The 22,023-nt window shown below is 31.5% G+C and overlaps 3 protein-coding genes across 4 annotated transcripts in view; all 3 read left to right on the forward strand.

The window, feature by feature from the left end:
* The first annotated feature begins 901 nt into the window (after window positions 1–901).
* Window positions 902–11,821, forward strand: LOC140047654 (uncharacterized). Its single transcript, XM_072092692.1, has 6 exons — window positions 902–970; window positions 1,709–1,888; window positions 2,082–2,387; window positions 2,532–2,603; window positions 3,090–3,303; window positions 11,706–11,821. The coding sequence occupies exons 1-6, from the start codon at window positions 902–904 to the stop codon at window positions 11,819–11,821; spliced, it is 957 nt and encodes a 318-aa protein (XP_071948793.1).
* Window positions 11,753–22,023, forward strand: part of LOC140046810 (uncharacterized) — a 423,911-nt gene continuing 413,640 nt past the window's right edge. The window contains exons 1-4 of one of the 2 annotated variants that reach the window (XM_072091535.1): window positions 11,753–11,960; window positions 12,107–12,640; window positions 12,785–12,842; window positions 13,553–13,575. In XM_072091535.1, coding sequence (XP_071947636.1) covers window positions 11,876–11,960; window positions 12,107–12,640; window positions 12,785–12,804 — 639 coding nt within the window. In that variant the 5' untranslated portion in view covers window positions 11,753–11,875 and the 3' untranslated portion in view covers window positions 12,805–12,842; window positions 13,553–13,575. Of the gene's footprint in view, window positions 11,961–12,106; window positions 12,641–12,784; window positions 12,843–13,552; window positions 13,576–22,023 lie in introns of those variants that run through there. The other variant, XM_072091534.1, reaches the window with a different exon arrangement.
* On the forward strand, window positions 14,256–16,226 carry LOC140047655 (uncharacterized). The gene is made up of 4 exons (XM_072092693.1): window positions 14,256–14,805; window positions 14,904–15,575; window positions 15,900–16,076; window positions 16,207–16,226. Exons 1-4 carry the CDS (start codon window positions 14,256–14,258, stop codon window positions 16,224–16,226), a joined length of 1,419 nt encoding a protein of 472 aa, XP_071948794.1.

Raw genomic sequence — 22,023 nt, forward strand, 5'->3', positions numbered from 1 at the left:
TCTTTTGTTTCTGTATTATTATAAATAGCCACAACCAAAGATACATTGCAGTTGTAACTGTTTTTAAATATTACTTCAAATAAATTACAAAATTGACACATTCTTATTATGAAATAGGCGTAAACTATTTTAAAATTATTTACAAACAGGCAGAAAAGGTGTTTAAAATTATTCGAGATGTTCTTAAAACAAAACAATATGGAAATCATGTCTACCACAAATATTTTGCCATTGAAAACAGTCAACCAACCACAGATAAGAGCTTTGGTTATCTCAAACAAGTTATTGATAAACTTATGAAAGCATTAGAACAGCCTTTTCCTTTAAAGTGGATGCGTTTTCGATGTGATCTACATGATCTAAGAGGAAAAAAACAGCCCTCCTTTTCTTTGTGTCCTTTAAAAGAGGTAAATGTTATTTGTTTTGTTTGGTTCTTTTTTTCAGAAAAGAACATTTTTGGAAATATTAAGTCGCAAGTATCTATCAAGTATCTAAAAAAAAATTAACGTTTCTAAATATAAGTACCCTTTAATTAAAAAATGTCCATAGCCTACTGTAGCCAATTAGATTACAATATCCAACATCATATTTTCATCTCAGATATTTGCTGCCATTGTTTTATTTATAAATTGTGTGTTTGAAAATACTGAGGTAATTAGCCATTGAAATTCAATATTTCAAACTATGTTTTCATGTAATACCCACATGTTACAAAAATAAATATGATTTCATATTTTGTTATTTAATTCTGAATAATACTAATTATTATTTCTTTTAGATCAAAATTCTGACAAGTAAGAATGGTATTGTTGACGAAAAAAACAAATCAGTCCTGCTTAACTTGTATGATCTTGGTGAAATTGTTTACATGCCTGACAACAAATTATTAAGGGATAAAGTCATGCTAGATCCGTTGAGGCTGGTTGAAATTGTCACCAAATTTGTAACTGTAGTTTCCCCAAAATATCCCGTAAGTAGACTCATGTAATGTCTTGCATTGTAAAAACATGTTACCGTAGTATAATTACTCCTGTTCTGTGTAATTTATTATTCCTTAGCAACAAATTTGCCTTTAGTAATATTTGATAGAGATGCTTAACATTTTCTATAGATAAAATAAAAAGTATGCTGTAAGGCATCATTTGCAATTTACTGTAATTTTTTTACAAGTTTTAATTATTTCACTTTTAATATTCTGCTTTCAATCTATTATAATTGAAGCACTATAAAAGTGAATAGCACAGCAGCAAACTAACTTGGAGTAATTTCACAGTTTAACCCTTTCACTGCGTGTATTACCGGGTATAAACATGTCTTTGAACTCCATATAAGCATCATTACCGGGTACACTATATTTTTGATAAACTTAAATATATTTGCAATGTTTTAAAACTATTTTCCTGCACTACATGCAACCTCTATATTTTTTTATATCGTCGTATCGTACCATTTTCTTACTCCAAACCGTAGACCAACCTTTTACCCACCACAAAAATATTTACAAAATTATCTCATTTAGTATGTTTTTGCAATTTATTAAAAATCACCTGTCTCTCAATGTTATGCACAGTGAAAGGGTTAAACCACGATACTGTATTATACCAACATATGGTTCATCTATATTCTATTCTGTATCTATTTCCGTCATCCTCACAACTGTTATAAACACAAAATATGATGCATAATTGATAGTTGGTGTTTTTTTTAGTCCGCTAAATATAGAAGATCTTTTGATAAACTTGACAAAGGCATACTGGAAGAAGACTTGTTGCGAAAATTATGGAAAGATAGTAAAGTTGACAACGGAAAGAATTTTGAGTTCCTTGTAGCACTGATGATTCAATTAGGTTTCATTTGTGAGAGGAAGACAACCAGCAGACACGATGTGGCAAGTACATCTTGTTTCTTTAAGCTTTCATTTTATACATGTAAGATTTGGGAGAAAAAGTATTATTTTAATAGTTTGGATTTTTAATGTTCAAAGTTTAAATAAACTTTCTAATGAAAATGTCTACATGACAGAGTATCTTTAGTTTGCTTTAAATAATTTAAATGGCATTGTTACAAATTAACAATTTCAGAAATCAGTTGGAAAACAATCCTTTTTTGTGCCACTGCGACTTGCTATCAAGACAAGACAAGTGGGACAATTACCTGATGATTCACAATCTATCAGCAGGCCTATCTATTACGACTTTGAGGGATATCTGCCAGACGTGTTGTTTCCGTATTTAATTATTGAATTCCTTAACAAATTTCAAAAGGAAGGAGTTGACCCAATACTCGCATGTAATTATGCAGAACTTTACCTCAACGAAAATCATCATGTGATTTTGTCTCTTGACAAATTTATTACTAAGAAGGATGAGCGAAAGTTCTTGTTAAAGGTAATAAATAATCTCTATAATGAATGTTCAATATATATCACTAAATTATGAAAGTTAAATATTGTTGCTTAGTCTTTCCCAGAATTTACTTTAAATGCATCTAAATTTTGATAACAAAGCATCACATCTATTTTTACTTTCTAGATGGCTATTAAAAGAACAGATTCTTTTGACGAAACGAGTAAAGAGGAACCTTCAGCTGAAGCATGTAAATTGGTATGTTATGTTACCAGTTATATTATATATCTGTTTGGACGTACTTTATCAAAATACACATAGAACAATTGAGGAGAAATTTACACATGTTTCTTTAAACTATGCTTTTAGATCAGTAAATATGTTAAAAATCTGTTGCAAATTCTCTAACTGTGTCTCTCCAGATAGGTATAGGTAGGTTTCCTTAAAAGCTTCACAATGTATAGTGATTGGTACCAAGGATATCAAATTCTACTAGGAAAAATGTAAAATCATTTGAATTTCATTCACTGGATATAACTTATAATTTATCAAAAGTTACATCTATGTTTTCTTTTCTTTTTTTAATTGAATTGAAAAAAATATAATCCCAATAAAGTTTTCAGATTTACACCATAAATCTGAAAACATTGCCTAACTTTGTGAGCTACTGCATCATTGATGCTTTCATATTTGCTGGTGTGTGTCTTAAATTGTTATCAATCAACATTAAATTTATATCTTTAGGTTTTGTCAACAGTTGAGAAGTCATTCGAGCATTCTAAAGATGGTGGTAGAAGGGGGATTCCATTCAAGAGATGCATTCCTTGTCAGTGTAGTGATCAATTAGACAAGAAGCATTTTCAAATTCTTGAAGATTTCACATGTGGAAAGTTGATGTGCACCGAAACTGGCAAGTCTGTTACGATGGATGTCACATGTTACAAGCGGCTGTTTGGATGTAAGAGTCATTAAATTTATTTATTTTTATTAAGTACATTTTCATTAATACGCTACTTCTTCATGAAGGACTCTCACTCATCCCTACAGTACAGGAAACTGAAAAAAGGGCTATTTCTGTTCTATAAACAACTTGTGATCTATTTGTGCAAAAAGTGACATGTTTAAATAATTATAGAATAGAAAAAGAGGATACTGTACCTTATTTGAAAATAGACATATTTGATAATACTCTTCCAGTAGTAGTACAACATAATCATTATTGATAATCTATACATTGTTACAACATGCTGCTATTAGCTGTGATATCTTCATCCCTCTTACCAGTAGTAGTACTATCAGAATCATTATTGATAATCTATACATTGTTACAACATGCTCCTATTAGCTGTGATATCTTCATTCCTCTTACCAGTAGTAGTACTATCAGAATCATTATTGATAATCTATACATTGTTACAACATGCTGCTATTAGCTGTGATATCTTCATTCCTCTTACCAGTAATAGTACTATCAGAATCATTATTGATAATCTATACATTGTTACAACATGCTGCTATTAGCTGTGATATCTTTATTCCTCTTAGTAGTAGTAGTACTATCAGAATCATTATGGATAATCTATACATTGTTACAACATGCTGCTATTAGCTGTGATATCTTCATTCCTCTTACCAGTAGTAGTACTATCAGAATCATTATTGATAATCTATACATTGTTACAACATGCTGCTATTAGCTGTGATATCTTCATTCCTCTTACCAGTAATAGTACTATCAGAATCATTATTGATAATCTGTACATTGTTACAACATGCTGCTATTAGCTGTGATATCTTCATTCCTCTTACCAGTAGTAGTACTATCAGAATGATTATTGATAATCTATACATTGTTATAACATGCTGCTATTAGCTGTGATATCTTCATTCCTCTTACCAGTAGTACTGTAGTAGTATCAGAATCATTCTTGATAATCTATACATTGTTACAACATGCTGCTATTAGCTGTGATATCTTCATTCCTCTTACCAGTAGTAGTACTATCAGAATCATTATTGATAATCTATACATTGTTACAACATGCTGCTATTAGCTGTGATATCTTCATTCCTCTTACCAGTAGTACTGTAGTAGTATCAGAATCATTATTGATAATCTATACATTGTTACAACATGCTGCTATTAGCTGTGATATCTTCATTCCTCTTACCAGTAGTAGTACTATCAGAATCATTATTGATAATCTATACATTGTTACAACATGCTGTTATTAGCTGTGATATCTTCATTCCTCTTACCAGTAGTAGTACTATCAGAATCATTATTGATAATCTATACATTGTTACAACATGCTGCTATTAGCTGTGATATCTTCATTCCTCTTACCAGTAGTAGTAGTACTATCAGAATCATTATTGATAATCTATACATTGTTACAACATGCTGCTATTAGCTGTGATACCTTCATTCCTCTTACCAGTAGTAGTACTATCAGAATCATTATTGATAATCTATACATTGTTACAACATGCTGCTATTAGCTGTGATATCTTCATTCCTCTTACCAGTAGTAGTACTATCATAATCATTATTGATAATCTATACATTGTTACAACATGCTGCTATTAGCTGTGATACCTTCATTCCTCTTACCAGTAGTAGTACTATCAGAATCATTATTGATAATCTATACATTGTTACAACATGCTGCTATTAGCTGTGATATCTTCATTCCTCTTACCAGTAGTAGTACTATCAGAATCATTATTGATAATCTATACATTGTTACAACATGCTGCTATTAGCTGTGATATCTTCATTCCTCTTACCAGTAGTAGTAGGCTACTATCAGAATCATTATTGATAATCTATACATTGTTACAACATGCTGCTATTAGCTGTGATATCTTCATTCCTCTTACCAGTAGTAGTACTATCAGAATCATTATTGATAATCTATACATTGTTACAACATGTTGCTATTAGCTGTGATATCTTCATTCCTCTTACCAGTAGTAGTACTATCAGAATCATTATTGATAATCTATACATTGTTACAACATGCTGCTATTGGCTGTGATATCTTCATTCCTCATACCAGTAGTAGTACTATCAGAATCATTATTGATAATCTATACATTGTTACAACATGTTGCTATTAGCTGTGATATCTTCATTCCTCTTACCAGTAGTAGTACTATCAGAATCATTATTGATAATCTATACATTGTTACAACATGCTGCTATTAGCTGTGATATCTTCATTCCTCTTACCAGTAGTAGTACTATCAGAATCATTATTGATAATCTATACATTGTTACAACATGCTGTTATTAGCTGTGATATCTTCATTCCTCTTACCAGTAGTAGTACTATCAGAATCATTATTGATAATCTATACATTGTTACAACATGCTGCTATTAGCTGTGATATCTTCATTCCTCTTACCAGTAGTAGTACTATCATAATCATTATTGATAATCTATACATTGTTACAACATGCTGCTATTAGCTGTGATACCTTCATTCCTCTTACCAGTAGTAGTACTATCAGAATCATTATTGATAATCTATACATTGTTACAACATGCTGCTATTAGCTGTGATATCTTCATTCCTCTTACCAGTAGTAGTACTATCAGAATCATTATTGATAATCTATACATTGTTACAACATGCTGCTATTAGCTGTGATATCTTCATTCCTCTTACCAGTAGTAGTAGGCTACTATCAGAATCATTATTGATAATCTATACATTGTTACAACATGCTGCTATTAGCTGTGATATCTTCATTCCTCTTACCAGTAGTAGTACTATCAGAATCATTATTGATAATCTATACATTGTTACAACATGTTGCTATTAGCTGTGATATCTTCATTCCTCTTACCAGTAGTAGTACTATCAGAATCATTATTGATAATCTATACATTGTTACAACATGCTGCTATTGGCTGTGATATCTTCATTCCTCATACCAGTAGTAGTACTATCAGAATCATTATTGATAATCTATACATTGTTACAACATGTTGCTATTAGCTGTGATATCTTCATTCCTCTTACCAGTAGTAGTACTATCAGAATCATTATTGATAATCTATACATTGTTACAACATGCTGCTATTAGCTGTGATATCTTCATTCCTCTTACCAGTAGTAGTACTATCAGAATCATTATTGATAATCTATACATTGTTACAAAATGCTGTTATTAGCTGTGATATCTTCATTCCTCTTACCAGTAGTAGTACTATCAGAATCATTATTGATAATCTATACATTGTTACAACATGCTGCTATTAGCTGTGATATCTTCATTCCTCTTACCAGTAGTAGTTCTATCAGAATCATTATTGATAATCTATACATTGTTACAACATGCTGCTATTAGCTGTGATATCTTCATTCCTCTTACCAGTAGTAGTACTATCAGAATCATTATTGATAATCTATACATTGTTACAACATGCTGTTATTAGCTGTGATATCTTCATTCCTCTTACCAGTAGTAGTACTATCAGAATCATTATTGATAATCTATACATTGTTACAACATGCTGCTATTAGCTGTGATATCTTCATTCCTCTTACCAGTAGTAGTTCTATCAGAATCATTATTGATAATCTATACATTGTTACAACATGCTGCTATTAGCTGTGATATCTTCATTCCTCTTACCAGTAGTAGTACTATCAGAATCATTATTGATAATCTATACATTGTTACAACATGCTGCTATTAGCTGTGATATCTTCATTCCTCTTACCAGTAGTACTGTAGTAGTATCAGAATCATTATTGATAATCTATACATTGTTTACAACATGCTGCTATTAGCTGTGTTATCTTCATTCCTCTTGTAGTACTATCAGAATCATTATTGATAATCTATACATTGTTACAACATGTTGCTATTAGCTGTGATATCTTTATTCCTCTTACCAGTAGTAATACTATCATAATCATAATAATCTATACATTGTTTACAACATGCTGCTATTAGCTGTGATATCTTCATTCTTCTTACCAGTAGTAGTACTATCAGAATCATTATTGATAATCTATACATTGTTACAACATGCTGCTATTAGCTGTGATATCTTCATTCCTCTTACCAGTAGTAGTACTATTAGAATCATTATTGATAATCTATACATTGTTACAACATGCTGCTATTAGCTGTGATATCTTCATTCCTCTTACCAGTAGTAGTACTATCAGAATCATTATTGATAATCTATACATTGTTACAACATGCTGCTATTAGCTGTGATATATTCATTCCTCTTAATACCAGTAGTAGTACTATCAGAATCATTATTGATACTCTATACATTGTTACAACATGCTGCTATTAGCTGTGATATCTTCATTCCTCTTACCAGTAGTAGTACAACATAATCATTATTGATAATCTATACATTGTTACAACATGCTGCTATTAGCTGTGATATCTTCATTCCTCTTACCAGTAGTAGTACTATCAGAATCATTATTGATAATCTATACATTGTTACAACATGCTGCTATTAGCTGTGATATCTTCATTCTTCTTACCAGTAGTAGTACTATCAGAATCATTATTGATAATCTATACATTGTTACAACATGCTGCTATTAGCTGTGTTATCTTCATTCCTCTTACTAGTAGTAGTACTATCAGAATCATTATTGATAATCTATACATTGTTACAACATGTTGCTATTAGCTGTGATATCTTCATTCCTCTTACCAGTAGTAGTACTATCAGAATCATTCTTGATAATCTATACATTGTTACAACATGCTGCTATTAGCTGTGATATCTTCATTCCTCTTACCAGTAGTAGTACTATTAGAATCATTATTGATAATCTATACATTGTTACAACATGCTGCTATTAGCTGTGATATCTTCATTCCTTTTACCAGTAGTAGTACTATCAGAATCATTATTGATAATCTATACATTGTTACAACATGCTGCTATTAGCTGTGATATCTTCATTCCTCTTACCAGTAGTAGTACTATCAGAATCATTATTGATAATCTATACATTGTTACAACATGCTGCTATTAGCTGTGATATCTTCATTCCTCTTACCAGTAGTAGTACTATCAGAATCATTATTGATAATCTATACATTGTTACAACATGCTGCTATTAGCTGTGATATCTTCATTCCTCTTACCAGTAGTAGTACTATCAGAATCATTATTGATAATCTATACATTGTTACAACATGCTGCTATTAGCTGTGATATCTTCATTCCTCTTACCAGTAGTAGTACTATCAGAATCATTATTGATAATCTATACATTGTTACAACATGCTGCTATTAGCTGTGATATCTTCATTCCTCTTACCAGTTATAGTAGTAGTATCAGAATCATAATAATCTATACATTGTTCACAACATGCTGCTATTAGCTGTGATATCTTCATTCCTCTTACCAGTAGTAGTACTATCAGAATCATTATTGATAATCTATACATTGTTACAACATGCTGCTATTAGCTGTGATATCTTCATTCCTCTTACCAGTAGTAGTACTATCAGAATCATTATTGATAATCTATACATTGTTACAACATGCTGCTATTAGCTGTGATATCTTCATTCTTCTTACCAGTAGTAGTACTATCAGAATCATTATTGATAATCTATACATTGTTACAACATGCTGCTATTAGCTGTGTTATCTTCATTCCTCTTACCAGTAGTAGTACTATTAGAATCATTATTGATAATCTATACATTGTTACAACATGCTGCTATTAGCTGTGATATCTTCATTCCTCTTACCAGTAGTAGTACTATCAGAATCATTATTGATAATCTATACATTGTTACAACATGCTGCTATTAGCTGTGATATCTTCATTCCTCTTACCAGTAGTAGTACTATCAGAATCATTATTGATAATCTATACATTGTTACAACATGCTGCTATTAGCTGTGATATCTTCATTCCTCTTACCAGTTATAGTAGTAGTATCAGAATCATAATAATCTATACATTGTTACAACATGCTGCTATTAGCTGTGATATCTTCATTCCTCTTACCAGTAGTAGTACTATCAGAATCATTATTGATAATCTATACATTGTTACAACATGCTGCTATTAGCTGTGATATCTTCATTCTTCTTACCAGTAGTAGTACTATCAGAATCATTATTGATAATCTATACATTGTTACAACATGCTGCTATTAGCTGTGTTATCTTCATTCCTCTTACTAGTAGTAGTACTATCAGAATCATTATTGATAATCTATACATTGTTACAACATGTTGCTATTAGGTGTGATATCTTCATTCCTCTTACCAGTAGTAGTACTATCAGAATAATTCTTGATAATCTATACATTGTTACAACATGCTGCTATTAGCTGTGATATCTTCATTCCTCTTACCAGTAGTAGTACTATCAGAATCATTATTGATAATCTATACATTGTTACAACATGCTGCTATTAGCTGTGATATCTTCATTCTTCTTACCAGTAGTAGTACTATCAGAATCATTATTGATAATCTATACATTGTTACAACATGCTGCTATTAGCTGTGATATCTTCATTCCTCTTACCAGTAGTAGTACTATCAGAATGATTATTGATAATCTATACATTGTTACAACATGCTGCTATTAGCTGTGATATCTTCATTCCTCTTACCAGTAGTAGTACTATCAAAATCATTATTGATAATCTATACATTGTTACAACATGTTGCTATTAGGTGTGATATCTTCATTCCTCTTACCAGTAGTAGTACTATCAGAATCATTCTTGATAATCTATACATTGTTACAACATGCTGCTATTAGCTGTGATATCTTCATTCCTCTTACCAGTAGTAGTACTATCAGAATCATTATTGATAATCTATACATTGTTACAACATGCTGCTATTAGCTGTGATATCTTCATTCTTCTTACCAGTAGTAGTACTATCAGAATCATTATTGATAATCTATACATTGTTACAACATGCTGCTATTAGCTGTGATATCTTCATTCCTCTTACCAGTAGTAGTACTATCAGAATGATTATTGATAATCTATACATTGTTACAACATGCTGCTATTAGCTGTGATATCTTCATTCCTCTTACCAGTAGTAGTACTATCAGAATCATTATTGATAATCTATACATTGTTACAACATGCTGCTATTAGCTGTGATATCTTCATTCCTCTTACCAGTAGTAGTACTATCATAATCATTATTGATAATCTATACATTGTTACAACATGCTGTTATTAGCTGTGATATCTTCATTCCTCTTACCAGTAGTAGTACTATCAGAATCATTATTGATAATCTATACATTGTTACAACATGCTGCTATTAGCTGTGATATCTTTATTCCTCTTACCAGTAGTAGTACTATCAGAATCATTATTGATAATCTATACATTGTTACAACATGCTGCTATTAGCTGTGATATCTTCATTCCTCTTACCAGTAGTAGTACTATCGGAATCATTATTGATAATCTATACATTGTTATAACATGCTGCTATTAGCTGTGATATCTTCATTCCTCTTACCAGTAGTAGTACTATCAGAATCATTATTGATAATCTATACATTGTTACAACATGCTGCTATTAGCTGTGATATCTTCATTCCTCTTACCAGTAGTAGTACTATCAATCATTATTGATAATCTATACATTGTTACAACATGCTGCTATTAGCTGTGATATCTTCATTCCTCTTACCAGTAGTAGTACTATCAGAATCATTATTGATAATATATATATTGTTATAACATGTTGCTATTAGCTGTGATATCTTCATTCCTCCTACCAATTTATAATTTATTTAATAATGTCAAGATAGTTAAAATTCAAACAAATGTTAATGTTGGAGGTTCAATGTTTAAATAGGCCATATATTTATAAAAACATATTCTTATATTTTAATAGGTAATATATAATTTTATCTTTCAAAAACTTGTTTGTGTATTAATAGTTTTAAGTATTAAAATATTTTTTTTAATGAAAATACTTACGTGGATAAGGTTTGGATTATCACTACAATGCAAGAACGTAGACACAACATAAGTAATTTGACCAATGACAAGTGAAGGATTGAATAGGTCTCATATTAGCTGTGTATTGCAACCTATATCCTTGTATTGCATCCATGTGAGATGCTCAAGTGATTATAGTTAAACAATGTATGCAGTGGAACTGTCAATATTCCATGTGAGACTATAGTTAAACAATGTATGCAGTGGAACTGTCAATATTCCATGTGAGACTATAGTTAAACAATGTATGCAGTGGAACTGTCAATATTCCACCACAGACTGTACAACGGCATTGCATTATGTACTATAAACATTTTCCAATAGTAAATGTACATCTTATTTTGATCATTTTTAGGCAGTAGTGATGAGGACCAAAATGAAGGCACATCATCCAGTCACCAATCTCAGCCAAGAGAAGGTAAGTTACTAGTAGATAAAGATTATGATATGAAAAAGTCTCTCAACCTATGAAAACACATGGTGTATTGCTAACTTGACGGCCTAACAAGGGTGTCCACTTACAGGATGTTCAACGGTACAATTAATATTTTTTTTTTATTTGCAGATGAATTTGGCCCATCGGAAAGAAAAAAAAGAAAAAAAGATCAAGGTAATTGATTGAAATATATATCGAATAATAAGTAGAGTGAATATAGAAAATAAAAACAATTTAAATATTTCAAACTAGTTTTGATCAAAATTGGGGGAAAGAATAATGATCATCGTCAAACTAATTTTCTGTCATTTTATTTGCAGGAAACACAATGGCAGATTCTGAATCTTTGAACAGATTTCGAGACCTTAAATCTGATCTTAATAGATCCTTTGATGATGAAAGATACTATATGATAAGATTCCTCTTATTTGATGACTTAAGGTTATGTTATGTTACAAATCCAGATTTTATTGGACATGACTTACTCAATGCACTTGACGACAAAGGTGTAATCTCACCAACTAATGTTAGCATTCTTTTGGAGATTACAAAGCTATCGGAAATCAAGAAAGCTGAAGATATTGTAATACAATATATGAAAGACAACAAAGTTCAGGACAGGTCTGATACAAAATTGTCATCTTACAGAAAGCGACTGTTTACAGCTATGTTAGATATTCACTCAGATGCATTCAAAAGAATTATTTCAAACTATGGATTGAGAAAACATAACTTCTCCAATGTTTGGGATGCAGTTCTCCATCTGGAGATTGAGGCAGAATTAGCAGATGATCCAGACAAAATAAAAAGTTTTGCTCGTCATCTAGGCCAAAAAGCAAGAGACATACTACTTGGTAATGATATGTTAATAACTTCTTATTTAAGAGTTTATTGACTCGTTCATTCTTTAACCTGTTTACATTATAATTTAACCAAAATTAAATTTGGTTTAATTTTAATCATTAAAATTAGTAATGTCATTAACTGGTTATTTATAGGCAATAGTGAGAAGAAATAAGACAGCATCATCAAGTCACCAATGTGAACCAAGTGAAGGTAAATTATTCATAAATATTATGCAAGATTGGGAGATAAACATAAAAATTACATGATTTTAGTATGATTATTGACAAGATGATAATGACCAAGTAGTAATGAGGATTACTATGAAATTTATGATTTAAAACACAATGAATATATTATGTTGATTATTAGTATAGGAAGAACATAATAATAATAATAATAATATAATAATAATAATAATAATAATAATAATATAATAATAATAATAATAATAATATAATAAGAATGAGTAGTTTTGTTTTATACTATAGTTGTTTCTAAAAACTGATTATAGATATAGAAAATCATTGAATTATAATTATTATATTATATCATTATTCAAACAATGATTATGATTATTAAACAATAATTATAAAAATGCTGAATTTATTACTTAAAATTGGAAATGATTTTGTGTTTTTTCATGAATTTTTATTCATAAATCTTATCTACTTAATTTATTTCCTGAAATTGGAAATGATTTTGTGGTGTTTCATGAATTATACTGCAATCATATTCAAATAATGATTATGATTTCAACAATGATTATGATGCTAATCTACAGAATTTATTACATTGGAAAATATTGCTGTGTTTTATGAATTTATATTTATTATTCATAATCTTAAAACAACAATTACAATTTCCACAGTAATCATAAAGTGTTATAATAAATTTATTGATACTGTTTTTCATTTGTATAGATCTTTGAAAAGGTATATCCATGCAAACACGGGCAATACGACTGTGTTCAGGATCTGTGAAATCAAATCAACGAGGTATCTGCTGTGATGGATGTGACTCATGGTACCACATTAAATGTGCGAATATCTCTATTAAAGAATACAATCGCCTTGCCAAATCGGATTCGGACTGGCATTGCTACTCATGTATGGTACCTATCTTCAGTGATTCATTATTTGAAGATGATACTATTATATATCTGATGTTTTGTACACGGAGTTGTTAAATGCCAATTTGGAAAACGAGGATAGGCTGCTCAACGAGTTGGAATGTAAACTTCTTTGTGGTAAGGGTTTGATATTTATTCACCTTAACGTTAGAAGTTTACGTAACAAAATCGATCAAATTCGAGATATTGCAAAAAATACGAACGCATCAGTCATTGCAATAAGTGAGTCGTGGCTCGATGATTCAATCAATGATGCTGAAATAAAAATTGAAAATTTCTCCATAGAAAGGAAAGACAGAAATGGAAAAGGGGGTGGAGTGTGTTTATATATACGCAATACTATTTCATACTCAGTCAGAAATGATTTGGACAGAGAGGATATCGAATGCAAATGGATTGAAATAATTTTGCCAAAGTCGAAGCCAATTTTAACCGGTGTTTGCTATCGCCCACCAAAACAAGGTACATTTTTTAACTGTTTAGAAAACCTGCTTATGACTGTTGGAAACTTCATTGCTCAAGAAATTATTATTCTTGGAGACTTTAATGTAAATATTTTAAATTGTAATCGTAACAACTATGAGTCAGTGACTAACTTCTGTAATATTTTTGGTCTTGAACAACTTATCACTGAACCAACTAGGATCAGTGATAACAATAGCTCAGCAATAGATTTGATCTTTGCCAGTGATCCTTTAAAAATTAAGGCCAATGGAGTAATTCCTATTGGACTAAGTGATCACTTTTTAACGTTTTGTAGACGAAAACGGACTAATATCATTTCTGGCATACACAGAACAATTGATGTTAGATCAATGAAAAATTACAGTTCTGATTCACTGACTCATATGCTTAATAGTATTGACTGGTCAGATTGTATTAGTTTAACTTGTGTTCAATCTTCATGGGATACATTTAAAGATAAGTTTCTGCGTATAATTGATTCAATTGCTCCTAAAAAAAAAGTGAGGGTTAAAGTAAAAGATCAACCATGGTTTGACTCCGAATTAAGAGATCTTAGAGACAAAATGTTAATTAGATATCGTAGTACAAAGGATGTGATGCATCTCAAAGGTTTTTGAAAACTCCGAAATAGTGTAAATTATAAGAAAATAAATACAAACCAAAACAATTATGGAAAGTCCTTAAAGGTCTTGGAACCTCTAAATCAAATAATAATGACAAGAAACAGGTTAGTCTTGAGATCAACAATGAATATGTTCATGATAAGAAAGAAGTTGCTGAAGAGTTTAATTCGTACTTCACCAACGTTGCTGGAGAGCTAGTAAACAAACTTGACCCTCCTAGTAATACTTATAACTTGGAACATGTCAATGTCTTTTACAGTAGCAAAGGTGTCTTTCCTAATGATTTTTCTTTCATAGAATTATCTGAAGATAATGTTCTTAAAGCTTTGACACAATTATCGACGAGTAAAGCTACCGGAATAGATACTTTACCAGCCAAATTCTTCAAAGATGGGGCTTCTGCAATAGCAAAACCATTAACTCATATTATTAAGTTGTCCTTCACATCCGGTATTGTACCCAAAGAATGGAAATTAGCGAGAGTCATCCCAATTCACAAAAAGGGTAGTAAAACGGTGGTAGGTAACTATCGTCCGGTGTCTTTACTCTCGGCTTTTTCTAAAGTTGTTGAAAGACTAGTACATGACCAATTGATGGAATACCTTAATTCTAAATCACTTATCTATGATTTCCAATGTGGGTTCCGAGCAAATTTTTCGACAGATCTTTGTTTAATTCACCTAACTGACCATATTAAAAAGAATTGGGATAAAGGTAATTTAACAGGTATGATAGTCTTAGACCTACAAAAGGCTTTCGATACTGTATACCATCAGATTTTACTAGGCAAAATGAGAGCATTAGGATTGTCCCAAACAGTAATAGTTTGGTTTAAATCATATTTAACAGATAGATGGCAGGTAGTTGATAATTGTGGTACTCTTTCAACGTGGAAAAAAATAACATGTGGGGTCCCTCAGGGGTCAATATTGGGCCCACTGTTGTTCTTAATGTATGTGAATGATATGGAATCTGCATTGAGTAGTAAACTGCTCCTTTATGCCGATGTATTGTCAAAAGAATTAAAATCTATTAATTCTTGGTTATTAGATAATAGATTGTCATTGCATCTAGGCAAAACGTATTCAATTCTATTTGGATCTAAACGTAAACTCAGAAATCAACCAGAATTGAAAGTTACATGCAATGATTATATAATCACAAACAAACCTACAGTAAGTTATCTAGGACTTGAACTCGATAACAATCTAACTGGAGATTATATAGGTAAATCAGTTATAAAGAAAGTAAACTCAAGGGTAAAATTTTTATATAGAAATAGAAAGTACTTAACTTTCAGAGATCTTAAGTTACTAGCAAATAGTTTGGTGTTATGCCTTTATGATTATGCTTGTAGCGTGTGGTACTCTGGATTAAAAAAAACATTAAAAGTTAAATTGCACAAAATAAGACAGTCAGATGTATTCTTGGTCTTGAACCAAGGGATCACATTGGGGCTAATGAATTAAACAAACTGAATTGGCTCCCAGTAGACTTAAGAGTTAAACAGATAAAACTTTGTCACATGTATCGTATTATTAATTAAGCCCTACGTTTATGAATGATGGTATTAGTAGAGCAAATGTAATTCACCAGTACAATACTAGATTTGCAACTCAATCAATTTATAGACCATATATAGGTAACCACTCCCAAACAACCTTTGTTAACACGGCAATAACGTCATGGAATCACCTGCTAAAATTGATAGTGTTCAGAAACCATCAATCAATTCAAAAGAAATATCAGGAAACATCTCAAAGAGGTTATGCTTGAAAGATTATAATTTATATTTATATTGTTACTACATGTGTTATTGTTTATTGTAAATGTTTATTCTTATGGTGTTTTTATCCTTAAGGTCATTCATTCATTCTTTGTATTTTTAATGTTGTGTTATTTTATGAATTCGAATAAAGAAATAAAAAATAAATAAAAAATCTCTCAGAGGATGATGATGAAGACTTAAGTCACAGACTTAGCCCAATGATGCAATAAACATGGACATTCTATTCATACAAATGTTAGACGGCGTTAAACTGTTAAAAACTGGTACAGTACAATCTACCTGTGAACTCTTTTATCTGCCAATTGAGTAGTGATTTGGTTGCGATGTAATGTTAGCGTGTCATACCTCAATGTACAATAGTGTAGATTCCCTGGTATTCCAGAATTAAAACACACTAGTTTTTTTTTTTTTTTCTCTTTTGTGGCGCAAACACCACTTTTATTCACATTCATATTATCTCATATTACATAAAATCGTATTATTTAACTTGTAAATGTCGTTACAGTTCATAAGTAACATTTTTACATATATGAATTCTGTATTACTCCTTTTTTCATTAATTTTCTTATATTTTGTTATACACTTGACAGGATCATCATTATCATCTATCCCGTTTTAAAATAGTTCACACATTTTCATTTGTTTGTTTTCATTTTACAACCCGGATTATACAATATATTTTATATACATGATAAAAAAAAACAATAATAGCTCAGTACCACCAGTAACCCGTATCACTGTAATTCCTTTTCGGTTAATCGTATCAAGTTAGAATTTATATTATCATAATCTTATTTCTTAAAGCTACCCATTTTTCTATACTTGTTTCTTTATTGTTATATGTTTCACATTCAATGTTATATAACATATTGCTTTTAAATGAATTCCATAAAGATTAGTTATTGTCTGGTGTTCTCTTTCCAAAAAAAATTGGTGTCCCCCTATAATAGGATTAAATCAACCATTTGGCACTCTCAAACGTGTCCCTGTCACTTTAATAGAGGTGTCCTCTGAGTAGGGGTGGGCTGTAGTGTTAAACATGTTTCCCCTTGTTTTATGAGAAAGTGTCCCCTGAATAGGGGTGAACTAAACAAGGGGTTTACTCCAGTAGTAAAGAGGAGGGGTGTGTCCCCTGAATAAAGGTGTCCTAAAGAAGGGGTTTACTCCAGTAGTAAAGAGGAGGGGTGTGTCCCCTTAATAGGGGTGTACTAAAGAAGGGGTTTACTCCAGTAGTAAAGAGGAGGGGTGTGTCCCCTTAATAAAGGTGTCCTAAAGAAGGTGTTTACTCCAGTAGTAACGAGGAGGGGTGTGTCCCCTTAATAGGGGTGTACTAAACAAGGGGTTTACTCCAGTAGTAAAGAGGAGGGGTGTGTCCCCTGAATAAAGGTGTCCTAAAGAAGGGGTTTACTCCAGTAGTAAAGAGGAGGGGTGTGTCCCCTGAATAAAGGTGTCCTAAAGAAGGGGTTTACTCCAGTAGTAAAGAGGAGGCGTTCTATTGTTGAAAGATTTATTATAAGATTTCAGTGTACTAAACGGTACATGAATGTTAGTAACAAAAAAAAAGACGACAAAACAAAATAACGATACTGGAATATTTACAAAAAATAGCGGTAATAACGGTATATTTTAGAGATATTTTATAAGACCATTTTAACTGTTTTTATATTTTATGTAGATAGAGATGCTTGCTGCCATCCTTTTCTTTTCACTTCATTTGTCCTTTGCTTTATTTATATTTTTGTATATGCAGTGATGAATTCAAATAAATAATAAAATAATCATTGTGGGATTTCTTTAAATCAGACCATATTTAAATTGATTTCATATACTAATTGCTTATTTTGTTAAATTTCATGAACGAGTTATTTTTTAAACTAAGGTGATGCAAAATATTACTATAAAATAATAATGTAAACAAGATGATTTATTTGTATATAAAAAGACAATTTACAATAAAATCCTTTCAATTTTTAATCAGTATTTGTCATTGTGTGCATATGTTGTGATGTTGTGGGGTTTTCCGGGAAAAAAAAATGAGCATGAAACAAATTCCCAAATGATGCTAAGATAACTCTCGATTATGATAGTATTAATTCAAATTCTATAATATCTGGCTGTGTATTCGGTTTACAAAGCAACCAATACTATCATAATTAGATGCAACTGATTTTCAGCAAGGCAGATTTCTTCTGTCAACGTGTATTCAGCGCATGAGTAGTTAATTAAAGAATTCAATCAATCAATCAATCGTTCGATTTATACAATTGTTATACAAAAAAATGTATTTTTGATATAATTATGGAGTAAAGAAAACTCCATGATATAATTACATTATATAGGCCTAGTCACTGTAGTACAGTATTTATTTTTTAGCATACCCGGAGTAGCCTAGCCCCTCTAGCCTACTTTTGTTAACATGGAAAAATGTCGTTAACAAAATGTTTAGCCGTTAAAATTGATGATAATAGGCCCTATGCGTTCCATGTCTGTTCGGCATGACTTGCTTCATACGGGGTCATTATTAGTTTACTAATCTATTGTCGGGCTAGTATAGAGGCTTAGCCTACTCTAGGCTAGTTGGCTAAGCCTTGCCCGGCGGCGATTTTTTTTTTCGTACATAAGTTGGGGACCCCCTCATGAAACGTCACAAAATACACATGAATAATTCATCGGTTAAGTTAAATTTGTTGTTCCGTGTGCACCCAAGCGTATAGCAACAACAAGAAGTGATCATTAGGCGCAGGAGCCCCGGATGCGATTTTTTTTTTCGTACATAAGTTGGGGACCCCCTCATGAAACGTCACAAAATAAACATGAATAATTCATCAGTTAAATTTTCTTGTTCCGTGTGCACCCAAGCGTATAGCAACAAGAAGTGATTACAGTTTACACAAGTGCGGTACGATACTATCTCCGCTGTGGTTGCCGCGTGCGATTTCATAATAGAATAGCGGCGTTTTGTGTGGATTGTCGAAATAATCAGCCTTTAGTTTATGGTGTTTTTAATATAATTTATTACTAAAGAATTACGTGTTAAAATTATAGTTTCTATTGATACTATTAGGCCTAATTACTAGTCTCTAAACCCATGTCTATTCTAGTAGTAGCTGTGTTGGTGTGTGTGACGTGTGTGTTACTTAGTTGGTATGACACAGTCCGAGTAATAGGCCTAAGTCAGCAAAATTAAACAATAAACATTACACAAAAATACATTTTTTATTCTCGTGGGTCTAATCTTCCCATCTCATGTGTTCATATACGCGCATTTTTAAAGTTTCTTTGAGTACATGCATATTGTTTGATAATAAAATAGCAGAATTAAAAAATTACAGTACACAAATTATACACATTCTTTATTCTTGTGGGTCTAAGCTTTCTTTGGGCTATGTCCAATTACTACTTAGTTTAATGTCTTGTCTAGCTGTCGATTAGCCTAGACACATTTTGCCTAGTGGACGTGTGTGTGAAAAAGAGTGCGCGAAGGCAATCACGTGAATTGACCTAGAATCCTAGGCCTATTGTAGAAAGAATCGTATCGCAGTTGTGTAATCACTTCTTGTTGTTGCTATACGCTTGGGTGCACACGGAACAACAAATTTAACTTAACCGATGAATTATTCATGTGTATTTTGTGACGTTTCATGAGGGGGTCCCCAACTTATGTACGAAAAAAAAAATCGCTGCCCGGCGCTACCCAGGGCCTACACTCTAGACCTATAGACTGGCTTGGAGACTACTGATCACATTCTTACATTCGTAACTGCAAACATGCCACCAAAAACTCATTTGTGGATTATACATAACTAGCATTAGTAACCGTCTTCGACGGATGTGAGCCCCGCTGATTTCAACCACGCCGAGAAAACTTGTCTAACGTAGGTTATGTAAAATAATATGTAAGAATTGCAATTGAAGTCTCATTTTTTTGTTTTAAATCCATTTGTACACAAAGGATTAAAAGAAAGTTATGGTAGGCTAAAGCTGAATGCTTATTATAAATATGCAATGTATGCGCTCAGTAAAATTCATTGTAATAAAATTAATATAGATCGTCAGAATGCTCGGGAACGCCTATTTTTCATTTCATTTTCTTGAAGTGTATATGTATGATTTATTATGATATTAAGAGAACAAAAGTTGATTAAGTCATCATTAATTGCATATTAAATTTTTTTAAATTTATATACCGGTAACGTATAATTCGTCATAGTGACGAATTAAATCTAGTTAAATATTATTTTAATTATTTTACCATGCAGTACAGAAATATGTTTCCTTACATGTAGTAGCCGTTTATTACTGAAATACAATGCAAATACACAGATGAGACTAAATTTGATGCTTTTATCATTACTGTATTCATGTACATGTAATTAGGAAGCTTATGGAAGAACTATACAAATTACTCCATGGGCTTATATATTAACACTCACTTAACTGGATAGGACTTTCATTACAAAGGTTTTTATTGGATTGGATAGACAAAAAACAAAAAAAAACATAGCTACAGTATATGGGAAAAAATGTTAAGGCGTGTAACGTTTTATAAACTTGAAATAAGCAGACTCAGGTGGTCCAACGTTGACAATCCCGAATACCATGATACAATAGGACTTGTACAGTATCCCTCATGTAAACTGATGTAAGCACTGCAAAGTAAAATTAAAATGCATTACATACTTTTTGATTACAAATTCGGAAATCCAGAGTAAACAAAGTAAACATTATGATTGGCATCAAAAGGTATAGCCGTAATTATAATTCTGTACCATGATAAGCTGGCAATTATTCGGCGGATTGGTAGAATAATGAAGAATACTACGTTCAAAATGGAAGTGAACTGAAGTAATCCACGACCACATGGTTTTTCTTTTACTTAAAAATTGTGCCTATACCCTATTTACTCACCTCTCTCAAGGGTAATGCTGCCGTTTTTTTCTCGGTTGCTGCTTGTATATTCTTAATGACGCCCTGGAAATTACACACTTCATAGCCTTTTGATCCAGAGGTCGTTTTTAAAAATATTAAAAGTCATAATTTAATAAATATTTGGTTTACGAACTTTTTAAATAGACCATGACCATCTCCGTTGCAAGATTGATGTTGAGTTCAAAATTCAGACCAATCAGAGTTTGTACCGCGGCGTGCATAGCGGACCAACTTTTGTGTTTGTCTTTTATATATATATCGTTTCAAATTAATTAATTAAATTTCAGTATATCACCGGGCGGTTTAGAATTAATGTTCTTTGCCTCTTGTGTTTATATATATAAAAGTATCTCTTCGGAGATCCCGCCTCGTGAATAAATATACTGAAAGATGAGGGCGTATCAATATGATCTCTGTTGCGCGTGCGTACAACTGAGGACTAGTGCTGAATGTTAA

Source organism: Antedon mediterranea, chromosome 4 (genome assembly GCF_964355755.1).
Source record: "Antedon mediterranea chromosome 4, ecAntMedi1.1, whole genome shotgun sequence".
NCBI classification, from domain to species: domain Eukaryota; kingdom Metazoa; phylum Echinodermata; class Crinoidea; order Comatulida; family Antedonidae; genus Antedon; species Antedon mediterranea.

What these genes read in the sequence shown, in the direction of transcription:
- LOC140047654 (XM_072092692.1), top strand. Translation starts at nt 902, where the DNA reads ATGCTAGATCCGTTGAGGCTGGTTGAAATTGTCACCAAATTTGTAACT. An exon ending in TAGTTTCCCCAAAATATCCC is followed by an intron (nt 971 to 1,708) that starts GTAAGTAGACTC and finishes TGTTTTTTTTAG; the next exon opens with TCCGCTAAATATAGAAGATC. An exon ending in CAACCAGCAGACACGATGTG is followed by an intron (nt 1,889 to 2,081) that starts GCAAGTACATCT and finishes TAACAATTTCAG; the next exon opens with AAATCAGTTGGAAAACAATC.
- LOC140047655 (XM_072092693.1), top strand. Translation starts at nt 14,256, where the DNA reads ATGACTGTTGGAAACTTCATTGCTCAAGAAATTATTATTCTTGGAGAC. An exon ending in GGATAAAGGTAATTTAACAG is followed by an intron (nt 15,576 to 15,899) that starts GTATGATAGTCT and finishes CTTGGTTATTAG; the next exon opens with ATAATAGATTGTCATTGCAT. An exon ending in TCTAACTGGAGATTATATAG is followed by an intron (nt 16,077 to 16,206) that starts GTAAATCAGTTA and finishes TTATGCTTGTAG; the next exon opens with CGTGTGGTACTCTGGATTAA.